The sequence below is a fragment of the Cryptomeria japonica genome, chromosome 9, assembly GCF_030272615.1.
Source record: "Cryptomeria japonica chromosome 9, Sugi_1.0, whole genome shotgun sequence".
Classification (NCBI taxonomy): domain Eukaryota; kingdom Viridiplantae; phylum Streptophyta; class Pinopsida; order Cupressales; family Cupressaceae; genus Cryptomeria; species Cryptomeria japonica.
Window position 1 is genome coordinate 450515407 of NC_081413.1, and position 13962 is coordinate 450529368.

A 13962-nucleotide genomic window follows, 5' to 3' on the forward strand; every position below is an offset into this window, starting at 1 on the left:
GATATCCTCTCCCCCATCGTCCGCCTCCACCTCCATCATCCCCATCATCGCCATCTCCCCCAACATCCTCCTCCTCATCATCAAAGGCTGGCTGCATCTCCTCAGGATCTGATATCCTGGCAATAGCACGCACTACGAACAAACCTGCGAACTCATGGGTCATCCCTGCATCAAGTACCTCGGAAGCATAGTCCCATATCTGAGCTGCTAAGCTCGAGAACTCCTCTATGGCTACCCCGCTGTCAATAGTGGGACCCCAATCAGGTACATCCTGTCTACGCTGCACATACAAGCAGGTCCCCTGTGGTATACCCTGCTGCCAACCATACTGCCTCAATACCCTACCCACCTAGAATCTCTCTATCACAAAGGGTGTTTGCCCTATCAGAAACTGACTCATAAATACAAACGGCATCTCCAGCCCATCCTCTGCCTAGACCTCACAGTCTGTATACGGTCACCAAACGATTGTATCTATGTCATCCAGGACCCTCCTCCAATGCTCCAGTTTGCCCAGCTTACGCTAGACAACTAGACCCCTGTAACCATAAGCATATGCCCGCCCAATAGGTCTGTCTCTGTCTACCAGTGGTCTTGCTATCGAAATGTGCTCCCAGCACCATACTTGTTAAAGTGTCATGCCAGCTGACAAACTGTCGTAACCCAGATACACCACCTCATGCAGGTCCCTATACAGGTGGGCTAACATGGCTGATCCCCAAGCGAACCTGCGGCCTTGGGTCACCATCTCCTCCAGAACCAATCCCCAACCCATAGAGAATCCCTTTGACCTGCGATCAGGACAAAGGAATCCACTGATAAACCTTGCTAGTACTGACGGGAGGGGGGCATAATCTAAATCCAGGAACTCCTCCCATGGGATCTCATACCCACATACCGTCTCATCATGAAAAATGCATCGTAGTGCCTCAATACCACCCTCCTCTGTTTGCTCATAGGGCAATAAAGCACCTACTACTGGAATCCGTAAGATCCTATAATAGTCCTCTGGAGTGACTGTCATCTCGCCCATAGCAAAGTAAAAGGTGTTCGTGTCACTATGCCACCTCTCAGCAAGCGCTGTCAGTAGACCCCGGTTCACAATGAACCGCGACATGTCTAGCAAGGATGATAACCCACATCTGTCAATCACATCTAGGTCAGCCTGTGCCAACCATGGTATCAGTGCCCAAGGTCTGGGAAACCACTCCCGCAACTGCAGCACTCCCAATCACTCCTGTCAAAACGCAAAACAAGTCCAATATCAGTTTCCACATCCAAACAAAGATATCAAAAATCAAAATCACATCAAAAGTATAAAATAATTTGCTAATCCAATCAAGTTCCACATCATATCATATCAACTTGTAATACAACTCAAGTTTTCAAAAACCATATCAAAACTTGTAAAACAACTCAAGTCTCCATATCACATAAACTTGTAAAACAAATCAAGTTTCCCACCCATATCAGCTTGTAAAACAACTCAAGTTTCCAACCCATATCAGCTTGCAACACAAATCAGGCTCCACACATTGAACTTGAAATACAATGCAAAAACAAATCATGCTTTGATCAAAACAACACATTCATATCTATATCAATAACTTGAAACAAATCACAACTTAAATCAAGTTATATCAACGCTCATATTGGACACATTTTCAAAACCATAATCAAAAAACCAAGCAAGTGACAAAAATCCATCCCCCAGGCAACACTGACCTTTTTCCTATGTAATTTTTCACTTTCAAAAAATTACTAACTCTTGCAAAACTTGGCCCAAGCGCTACAAAAACTTGGCTATGCGCTAAAATGCACCCATGCGCTACGCTGTTTTCTCCACGCGCTATTGTGTCTCCCCTATGTGCTAGACTAGCTCTATGCGCTATTCTTTTTCCCCCATGCGCCACCCAACCTACCCTAGGCACTAAAACTGACTTATGCGCTAACCTATCCCATTCTAGCGCTACCTATTTGACCCTATGTGCTAGGTCTAACCTACGCGCTAAATCCCGCTACCCATGCGACCTCCTGCGTACCCTATGTGCTAGGTCTAACCTATGTGCTACCCTTTTAGCCTGACATGCTACCCTATGTTCATCATGCGCTACTCTCGGACCATGCGCTAGCCTAAAACTTTTATGTGCTACCCTATTAAATTTTAGACGCTACCCTAAAATTTATACCCTATGCGCTACCTAATTTATCGCATGCGCCAAACTACAACTTCTACATGCTAAACCGTTAAAACTGAATTTCAAAAATAAAAAGCAAACCAAAAATGATCAAATACAAAAGCAAAAAAGGGTCAAAAGCGTTGACTTACTGGTGGTCCATATGCGGTAGGTCTCCGATACCTCCGAATGCACTCAAAATGATGCCTAGTATAAGGAATGGGCATTTTGACTTCTCTCCAAAATCTCTTTCTCAAAAGTCAACAAAGCACAAATGAAACAAATCAAAGCACTTTTCCCCTTTTATAGGAGAAAAATGAAATTAGGGTTAGGGCAATGAGCACATAATTTTCTCGTGGTCTCCCTCCTACCCTAAAACACATCCATTATCGAGAGATGAATCAATTTAAACATTCCACCTAGCCAAAATTTTGCACAAAAAACACAATTATCACATCAAATCAAATTTTCCAAAATTTTGATTCATCTCCCGAGGGGGCATTATGACCATCGATTATCAAATTTGGGGCATCACACATCAAATCTGGGGCACGGCATGAAAAACCATAAAAACAACATCGATCATAAAATCGCAACGACACATCGTTTTCTTTGAAATAACATGTGCACACACGTCACTTCAAAGAGCGGCAAAATGTAGACGTATAAAAATGACCATATTCCTAAATGAATATTTTATGTTCATTTCTCTATTTAATTAAATCCAATTTAATTAAAATATCCACATTCCTCTATTTAATTAAGTAAATTACTCAATTAAATTCACTATACCATTTAATAGGATAAATCCATTTTATTCAATTAAAGCCCCTATCCACTTTTTAATTAAATTCAAATTTAATTAAAATAGTTATCTTAAATTAAATAAATCTAATTTATTTAATTGCAACCAAATTGAATTAAATTCAATTAAAACCTATTTTCCCTCACCCACTTGCAAAATCCTACACCTCCCATTTGCATACATAACCCTCTTTCTAACCTCTTCTAGATTCTTCTAATCCTAATTAATTAACCCAAACCCATCCATTATCCCTTTCCCCTAAATTTGAGGAGGTCACTTCTCAGATTTGGAGTAAAGTCTTCAAAATGCATTAAAGCCTTTATCCATTCAACAAGCTAACGTGTTGAATGCCCCCAAATTTGGAAGGACTCTTACAAAGTTATCCCCAAAGTCTTCATAACCATTAATGGTTAACTCAAACCCTCTTATATGGTTAAAGAATTTCCATAAACTCAACCTCCATCTAACCCAACGATCTCAACAAGCATTTATTGCTTTGACCATGGTTATCCTTAAACCTTTGCACAAGAGTTTATCCTTTGGGTAAAAGCTTTATCCAATGGATAACCTTAACTTAACCTTAACCCTTAACCCCTAGGGTAACCATGAGGTCTTCTCAAGCATTTAATGCTTCTTACACCTCCTCTCAACTAGCCTTATGTTGACAATTGTGACCATTTCATTGGTGCCAATTGCAAACATGGATTCCCAACTTTCAAACTTGGCCCTTGATTAACTCTTTCAATCTTGGCCATCCATTGCCCTATTTTTGCTATAAATAGAGCTCTCATTCCTCCATTTTAGAGAGATCCAAGACTTTAGCATCTCACTTATACTCAAATCCATTCAAGCTTTCATATTTTATATGCTCATCATTTAGCTTCTCTTTTAAATCAAGAATTAATCTAAATATGCTAATTTAGAGTATGTTCCTTATCATTTAGCTTAATCGTGGACTAATATAGCATGTTAGGATACTTTTGTTTACTAACCTTGTCATCTTATAGCTAGTTTATTGCATTTGTAGCATCATGCATAGATTAGGATGCATCTCATATTAAAAATCAATAAAAGCATCCCTCATTCTTGCATTTGCCATCCCTAAACCATTTTGCTCAGTGATTTAAGAGCAAAAACATTGGTTTGAGGGACCATGCAAGATAGAGAACCATGGAACCATCCTTGGGAAGCTGAGCCATGCTTCATGACTCTCTAGCTTGCACCAAGAAGTCTTGTGGGTGTGTGAGCAAGGCTGCATAGAGCTCATTTTTTCACATATTGATTTCTATCGACTCGCTTTTCCCGCATACAGTATTAAATATATTTCATTATAGATTTTGAAAGTTCTTAATATTGTGTAAGAATGATGCATCACTATGAATTTGTGTTTAAGAACATTTTCTCTAAAACATGGGACAAGTCATAGTATAAGTTGTGTAAACACAACCATGTGCTAAATATCTTCTTGCATAAAAAAGTAATTATATAATATAAGTTTTTGATTAAGATAGATGGGTTCTATAGGGACCTAAAACCCAAAACCAATATCAAAAAATAAAACTAGTAGCGAACCTGAGTCTAAACAACTTCCATCCGGCAAGAAAAACAATGGATACACCCCATAACTCCTAAACCAAAAAATAAAAAGAATAGAGCAAAACAACAACTAGCAAAATCAGAGCTAGTCAAGAGCTTTCATGAGCTCTGTATTTTTTTGGATCATATTCTTATTAATATCTTCAAGTTCCTCCATGATAAATCTTGAGCTCCTCCTCTCTTGGTTCTTGCTTCTCATCTTGGTTGAAGGTCCAATAGAGATTTGCATATCAACATCATGTGTGTTTATTCCCGAACTCTTCTTTCTTGTCTTGGTTGATGATGGTTGGGCTCTCTAAAGAGAAATTCTCTCATTAACCCTTTTGAGGCCTTCCGCACTACTATTCATATCCTCTTTTCTGATTTCCACCAGTCCCAAAAAGGTTGCCCTTTAATTCCTCCATTCTTTTTTCTAGATGGGCAATTCTTGACTCATGTTCAGTTTTCATAACCCTAAAATATTTTATTAATTTTTGAGTTATCCTCAAAATATTGTCAGTTTTGTCTGGCATAGGATTTTCTGTGAAGGTATTGATAATATCATTAATGCCCTATTTTAAGAAATCAATTTAACTGTTCATCTAGCGAAAAACACTTCGCCTGGTTATTGGTAGAGTGAGCAAGGAGCACTTCAAAGTTGTTCTCATCCTTTTAATATTCTCCCAGGTCCACATTAAGGGGTATATTGAGTTTAATTTCTTCACCCCCTTTACCCTTTGTCTCCACCCCTTTCTCCATTTAAAACTTTTTCGAACTTTGAGGGCCCAGAATAGGTGGTTTTGAATGTAGGGTTTTGAACTTTTTAGCATCTTGTCTAGGGAGGAATTCTCTTTTCCTACTATTATTTGAACTGGAGGTAGCTTTTGCAAGGGACGCTCATCCTCCAATGACCAATAATAAGAGTCATCAGACACATGGATGTCATTCCATTCCATGGCCATATGACCCACCTCCTTCTCATTAAACTCGGTATTAGAAACCACATGAACATCATGGCTATCCAAAGGATTAGGGTTATATACAATAGGGGAGGGCTTAACATCATGTGCTTTGGCATATTCCATAATAAGTAAGATTAACCCCTCATGCAACATTGGGTTTTCATTATTTTTAGCATGATTTAAGAGACTATGCTGAAGAGAAAAAAGTAAATAAAATGATAGAGAAATTTTTCTATCATGCCTAAATTGGTTTAAAATTATGAAATGATAGGAAAAAATGCTAGCATAGTAGCCACCCAGAGTTATGTACCTCATTATAATCTCTACTATGTCTACCCAGATCTTCATGAGATCTTTCTTATTGTATCCCCCATCTAGCATTTTTCTCACTCTATTTATTTCACTCTGTTTGTCATAGAAGATTGACAAAGCTTCCTCTAAGGTCTTTTTCTCTCTGTAGAATTTTTTTCCTTCCATTTTTAAACTTGAAATCTTTGCTATGAAAGACTCATCAATTGTAAATTCAGCACCATACACATAGAGAATGCCCTTTTGCCAACCCTTCACAAAATATTCCATCAACCTAGGATCCCGACTTTGTAGCTTTCTAAGGTAAGGCTCAAGGCCACTGTCCACAATTTCAGTCCACATCTCCTTGTTTTGTCCCCACTTCTGGCATGAGGTCGACTCCAATATGTTCTTATCTCCCCCCATAACTAGAATACCTCTGCAATTTTTATTGTTCATAAAACTAAAACTAGACCCAAACCAATAGATACAAATCTAGACAAGAAAGAACAATCTAGAAATTCGTATCCACATATTTCTAGAAATGACTTTACTCATGTGAGTTGTTGCCATAATTACAATTTTGTAGTTGGGCAAGATTTTCAGCATCCTTACCTGTTAACTCACACAAGTGAGTTGGGAAGGAATTTGTAGTCATCCACCATTTTATTTCATCATTTACCACTCTAAGATTTTCCATGTAATTAGCAGACATATTACCTTCCCTAAAGACATGGAAAATTTGAATTTCGTCCAATTTGGCAATCATACCAAGGCACTCCTAGATTAAATGCTTGATAGTCCAGCTAGGAGACATCTTTTTAATCATGCAAATTAATGATATTTAGAGAGTCACTTTCTAACCAAACCTTTTTAATTATATAATGTAAGTTAAAAGGGTTAAATTTTTTAAATTTTTTAAATTTGAATACAACTAAATTTTAAACTTTATTAATTTATTATAAAATTATTTAAAATTAAATAAAATATAAACAAGATATAAATGAAAAACAACGTTTATATGATAAATTATAAATGATTTTAATAATAAATATTTTTATATTTTAAAAATTCTATATTATATTTAAAATATTTGTATATGCACGTAATTATATTATTTTTGAATTATTTGTTTATGCATGTAACTTTAATTTTTTGAATTTTGAAACATTTAATTTTTTATTTTTAAAATGTAGAAACATAAAAATGATTTTTGATTTGTCTAAATTGAAATAAAAAATTACACACACACACACACATTATTCCAAATAATAAGTATGGAAAATGATTAAGGTGAATAAAATAGAATAGAGGAGAAGGTTTTTAATGTTTTAGAGGTATTTTATTAAAAAAATACACAATTAAAAAATAAAAATTGTATTTTAATAGGTCATTTTAATTTAGTGTTTTACTCTATGTCCATTTTGAGAATGATTGTGAACCAAACACAAAAGTTTACCCATTTTATCTATCAATAAAATAGGATCAATAAATAGTTAAATAATATTTTTCACAATCCATAATGTTACTAGTTGTTATTTCTGGACATGGGAGATTATTTTACTTCTCCTTGTTGCTCTCTATCATTGATACAAAAAAATTCACACAATCATATCTAGAATCAACAACTAGTAGTTGCATACCTTTGGTTGTCTCATCAACATTGATGCTCTCATATCTAGTTGTTCCCTCTTGCCTTGTCAATCATAGATTGCAATCTTTGATCTCCGGATTATTACTATGTAAGAAAAAATTTACATGCATTTGGCTTCATTGTTGAAAACTAAAATAGATTTCATTAAGCTTTAGATTTTTAAAACCAAAAGATATTGTTTTATTTTTATTTTGGAGGCACGGATTCTCTTTTTTCTTTTCTTTTTTTTCATTTTAGATCTTTGTCATCAATTGGTTTCACAATGGATGTTAAAAACCAAATGATCATGCAACTTCATTCTTCCTTATGTAACATTCATCCAAAACTCCAACAATTTTATCTTCCATGGACTCATCGCATCACTCCATTTTTTTAGTAACTATCAGGAATGCCAAACAATTTTTTTTTATGACACAAATTAGGTGCCATTGTAGTGTTGCACCTCTCCACCTAATTATTTAAAAATGTTAGATATATAAATTTTTGAAATTTTTGAAATTTATATTTTATTGTCTTTTGTATATTATTCATTTTATGTTATACTAAATAAAAATAGTATATTAATTTAATTTATAAAACGTCATACTTTAGTTCTAAATTTTGATTCTAAATTTTAATAATTGAATTTAGATTGTCAAATTTTGATGACTTAATTTAAATTCTGAAAGTTTAATAGTTCAATTAAAATATATTATAAAAATTTTATTCTATGATAAAAACAAATAAAAGATTAACACATAAGGTACACACAAAATTATATATTAAACATGAACACATTTTAAGTTACAATAAATCTACCATTTTACTTTTAAATTTGATCAAGTTTACCAAAATTAAAATAAATCAAAATATTTTAAATTTATAAAAAAAATAAAAATTTATGTAAATTAGAAATGTGCCTTTTGTTTTCAAATGTATTTGACCTACAATGTAAAAGCACGTTTATAAAAAGTCTCTTTTACATCATTCCCTTTTATGATATATGTTTATTAATGTGAACACTCCAATTTACTTATATTCTCTATATTATATCTATTTCAGTCATAAAATTTAATTTTAATCTTAAGCAAGATCAATGCATAACATATCAATACTTACAAGTCAACTGAACAGAATTGTAATAGTCCCGAAAACCAATTTTAATCTTCCATAAACATAAAAAGATAAAATAAATTTATTTTAACTTGTCAATACTTTGAAACTTATCAATACCTGCAGGTGAAGCACGTGAAATAAACAAGGTATCTAAGTTTATCAGATTGGCTTTGAATTTGCTTCTTTAAATCCCCTTCTGTACTATAAGAATGCACTGATCAGGCTTTTAATGGCTACCCACGATGTTCAAATCCATTGTCTACTGTAACACACTACACGACGTTAACATCTATATTAATCCTGAATTAATTAAGCATAAAATATATGGAAGAGTACTATGCTTGCTGATTCTATGAATGTAAACTTATGTGGACAAATTCTTAAACCAAAATTTACAGAAGTCAATATTTGATAAGGTACCAAATGACTTTCAGTAACATAACGGAAAGCAGGTGCATCATTAATGTCTTCAAACATTTCATCTCTCTCTCTGGCATACGTAGAACAAAGGAATATTGGTTTATCGTTGAGTACCAATAACAAACAACTTTCAACACTTCTATATTATTACATTATGGTTCAGATCATGCAAACATATGATTATCATGGATATCAAAAGAATCATAAACCCAGACCAGAAATGTTTCAGCCGATATTTGATTTAAATATTTGCATTCTATATCACAGCACATCGAATAAACAACAAAATATCATTTAGACTTTGCATTTGCTTCTTTAAAAAAACTTCTGTACTAGAATGCACTTCTCAGGCTTTAATGGCTACCCACGACGTTCAAATCCATTATCTACTGTAACACACTACACGACGTTAACATCTATATTAATCCAAAATAAAAATAAGCATAAAAAACATGGAATAGTACTATGGTTGCTGATTCTATGAATTTATCTAGGCCTGCAAATTTATTGTGGAATAAGTATGTAGACAAATTCTTAAACAAATTTTTACAGAAGTCAATATTTCATAAGGTACCAAATGACTTTCAAGAATCTATTTGGCCTTGACTGCATGATATTATGAAAGACATGAGTAATTACAAAAGTGCAGTGACAGCAAAACAACATCCGGCTCTCAGAAGATATAAATTCTGATATGCCACATATTTGCATGCATCATGGAATTGCAAAGAAATAAAAACAAGTTTATGTTACCTGTGCTAAAAGAGCATCGTAGATGCCCAAGAGCAGCTAGGCTTAAAAAAGATTTTTTTTTTTGACTGGTTCATTTTCCAATCATTCAGATGATTTCCTGCCATAATGATTTGACAAGTATTGTCAAGGATCTGGGCAGTGTGGAGGATGAAGTATTGAGGAATTGCAGGAATCAGAACGAGATTCAGGAGGGCCAATGCTGCTACATGCGTGATCGAAAACTGATTGAGAATGAACAGAATGCAATGGTTGTTGCACCATAGTGGAATCTGGTCGAAGAAGCATTTGCTGGCGTTGCAGATTATTGAAAACTGGTAAACTGTCGCCTGAATCAAATGGCGAGGGCCCAAACATTGGCCTGTTTATGAACTGCCTGCGGATCAGATTTTGCTGATACTGGAAAGGCGGTAGAGACAGTTGCTGAAGTGATATTGGAAGTGCAGCATAACACTGAATTGGGTAATTAGGAAGACAGTTATTCTGCTGTTGCAGATCAAACACAGGATTATGGGCGAGCTGGGTATGCTGATGAAGCTCTGGAAAATCATAAAAACATGGAGGAAAGTAAGCGCGTTGGGCAAAGTCAGAAGTAGCGGCGCCGTGTGCAAGTAAATTACGGCACTCTAACAGCGCCGACTTTTCTTGTGGCGGTGTGAATGCTGAATTTGTTGATATTGGGATTGCGGCTGGAACTCCCGCACTGCCTGTACCTTGATGATTTGATTTAGCACTAACTTGATTAATGCGGCTGCAGTCGGCGAGGTGGGCTCTTTCTGGGAAATTTAGTTTGGCTTTTGTGCCTCTGAATCTTAAAGCGGCTTCGTCATAAGCTTCTGCTGCGTCTTCTGCAGTCTGAAACGTGCCGAGCCATACTCGAGCCGCCTTTTTTGGATCACGAATTTCGGCCGCCCACTTGCCCCACGGTCTTTGTCTGACGCCTCTATAACGCCTCTTTCTTTGCTGTTGTTGCACACCGGGGTCTGCTTTGGCAATTACAAATGGCTCTTCCTCTTTAGTCTTCAATAATTCTTCATTGTATGCAGGATATATCTGCTGCTTTCGCTTTGTTTCACTGGCTTCTGGATAGCATATAACAACGATAAGTAAAACACATCGTTAGAAAAATTAGTTTTTATTTAGCAATACCTTCATTGATCGATTTTGAGTTCATTCATGGTTGAATGTTTAGAGTGCTTTAGCAATACCTGCAATGATCGATTTTCTTACCCATTCATGGATGAAATTTCATAGAGCACTAGCTATAATTTCGTTGCTTGACTTTTTTACTCATTCATGGTTTGAATCTTTATAGAACAATAGCAATACCTTCATTGACCGACTTTTTTTTACTCAGTCATGGTTGAATCTTTATTAAAAAACTAATAATACCTTCATTGATCGATGTTTTTACTTATTCATGGATGAATCTTCATATAACACTAGATATACCTTTAATGATAGATATTTTTACTCATTCATGGTTGAATCTACATAGAGCATTAGGGTTTCTTTCCTCTATATATGCTTATTTATCTATAGAATTTCAAGAAAGGATCACGTTAGTGTGCTCTCAAGCCTCTTCGTTTTTTTTTCGGATTATATTTCATGATACATTCGCAGTTAGAGAGGAGAAAATATTTCATGATTTTTTTCTTTGCAACTGGTTCGTTGATGATGGATCATACTTCTGTAGATGATAAAAAAACTGTACACAGTTATATCAAGAAATTTATCAAATCGATCATTTATGTATGTTTGGGAATATATTTCATGATCTATTAGCAGTTAGGGAGGAGAAAATGATTCTTCTCTTTTGTAACTGTTTTATGGATCATACTCTTATAGATGATGAAAAAATGCACATAGTTAAATCAGAAAAATCGACCATTATAAATAAAATATTCTTTTTTCTCTGATTGTTTCATTGATGATGGATGATTCATTGATAATGAAAACAATTACAGTTAACAATTACAGATAGTTAAATCAAAAATATTTATTAAAGCTATTCTTAGAAATAGATTAAGTGGATTCTAGTTTAATTTAATTACCAGTTTTTTCGTTTGTAGTCGCAGCCGTTTAGAGCAGAAGAAAGCTTTTATAGATTTCAACAAAGCACCATGGTATTAGACTTCCTATAGATTTAAAAGTACTAATTTTGTGTTTTCTTTCTTGGTCTCATACTTGCATATGGCTGCTTTCACGACGTCAATAGACTGATCATGGATTTATTAGTTGTTTTGTTCTGACATGGATTGCTAAAGCTTTCAGCTGTGATAAGGTGAAGAACTTTTCGGGTGGAAAACCCTCGGTCTATAAGGGTTAGAAGAGTTGAAGAACTAAAGATTGTCTTGGGAGAGTTGGATGGGTTTCTCATTTGTTCAATAACAAAAACTTGGTCATCGTTTTTCTTTTTCTTTTTCTTTTTGCACGCATTCTATGATTCTTTGACTACCCTAATCCAACTTCTATCTACTGCTTAGACGTTAAGATGTTACATCTTCAAGTGAAGCAAATTGAAGTGATTGAACGTATTTTTCTTGATATTATTCCTACTCATGTCAATAGTGTTGTTGTTCATGCCTCAGTTTCCGATTCCCCAAGTACTCTAGGAAAAAATAGCTTTCTGATTATTTTGGGTTAGAGAGGTTCTATATTGTATTTTGTTAAATCGTTTGGATTCAATCCATTTCGTGTGCTGAATATATATATCCTCCGAAATTTAAGCAGGTCATTGAACTTGCAGCTAAACAACTACTGGATGTAATAGAGTATTGCAAATAAAAAGTTATACCAGAACGAAAAAAAGATTTTCTGTATATTTTTATGAATTGTTTTTAGATTTTTATGAATTGTTTTTAGATTTGATTGTGTGCATCATTCTTGATGATTTGTCATAGAATATATGATCTAAAACATCGAAAAACCAATTCAAGCCTACAAAACAAAATTGTTGTATATTTTTTCTTTCTGTATTTATTTGGATTTCGACTGAATTTGAGAGTGTCAACCACAGACTCTATAAGAAAGAAATGAGAAATCACTCAAAACGAATTGGATACCCTTATAATGTAATTGGGTTTAAATCTACAAATAAAAATCAGCGAAACAGCTCCTAACATTTAGCTGCAAAAATTCACAGTTTTGAAAACAAAATAAAAAAGAAGAGGTTATTCACCTTGAGGAAATGCAGCAGAAAAATGAGGATCAGAAATTTCAGCCTTGACGTAGACAGGGTTTTGGATTTGTGGCGTGTGATGATCATCCCGTTCTCTCTTGTGTCCAATGACAGTATGATCTACTTTGTCTTCCATATCTCCAGCAACAACACGCGAGAGAACAGAAATCATGGCCAACATGTCCTTATTACAACGATCAACCATGGACGAAGGAAAAGGCGGGTTTGAAAAATGGAACCAATCCGGATTCCTCTCCAGATCTGATTCATCTCGCGGGCTCGCCACTTTGAACTCCTCTTTCACCCACACTAAACGTAGGGTTTTCAGACAATTTGCCAAATCACACAAAAGCAGCCGACTGCGGCCGGCATGGAATAAAATGGAAGTCCAAAGCCCTTCATTTCATTAACTTCGATTTGAACTTCTAATGAAGATATATTTGCACAGAACATCGTCAGAAATTTTCTGAGCTTAGCTCTTGTCCATAGACAGTCACTGCATTAGGGTTTATAATGCACAAGATTCAATCTCAAACCCCCAAATACGCAAAAGATGCGTTTTTTCTCTGCTTGATGACTGACTAAAGACTCGTACAATGATCTCCGATTACTAGTAAACGACTGATGACCGCTCTGTTCATTCTCAGAAGACTTCCATTTACGTGCTAAAGATCTAGAAAAGAGTTTTTCATCTATTCTACTGTCTTCGGCTTTCAAGCCTTTGCTATGAGAGCATATTCTGTCCGCGGTTAACGCTACACACCTATACTGAGCTGTTTACTTTGGCCATTTTGAATGTTACCGTACAATTACCGTCAATTACCGTGAATATCCACAACTTTAGGCAATTCTCTAATTTGTCTAGAGACGCCAGTCATAATTCTACGTCACTACCTAAACGTATGTACTGTTAGCGCAAATTACACGCAAATAATATTTGTCTGTATTCTCGAAGAAAACTAATACATTTTCTGTATTCAAACTTGGAAACAACTGTAGTAAATCTGAATCAGTGGTAGCGGCATAGTCCTTGTCTTTGAAATAATGTAATAGTA

At 35.1% G+C, this 13962-nt stretch overlaps 1 protein-coding gene across 2 annotated transcripts; it reads right to left on the reverse strand.

The window, feature by feature from the left end:
* Positions 1-9450: 9450 nt before the first annotated feature.
* On the reverse strand, positions 9451-13656 carry LOC131080115 (uncharacterized). Of its 2 annotated transcripts, none has more exons than XM_057956581.2 (2): positions 12908-13656; positions 9451-10805 (listed from the first exon to the last, which is right to left on the reverse strand). In XM_057956581.2, the coding sequence occupies exons 1-2, from the start codon at positions 13110-13112 to the stop codon at positions 9853-9855; spliced, it is 1158 nt and encodes a 385-aa protein (XP_057812564.2). In that variant the 5' UTR covers positions 13113-13656; the 3' UTR covers positions 9451-9852. The 2 variants fall into 2 exon arrangements, with proteins under 2 accessions (XP_057812564.2, XP_057874199.2); XM_058018216.2 differs by having other exon boundaries at positions 9451-10808.
* Positions 13657-13962: the final 306 nt, after the last annotated feature.

Bases quoted from the DNA above. Each gene is read 5' to 3' on its own strand.
- LOC131080115 (XM_058018216.2), bottom strand. From the start codon at position 13,112: ATGGTTGATCGTTGTAATAAGGACATGTTGGCCATGATTTCTGTTCTC. The intron at 10,809-12,907 runs GTGAATAACCTC...TATGCTATCCAG, and splicing joins TTCTGCTGCATTTCCTCAAG to AAGCCAGTGAAACAAAGCGA.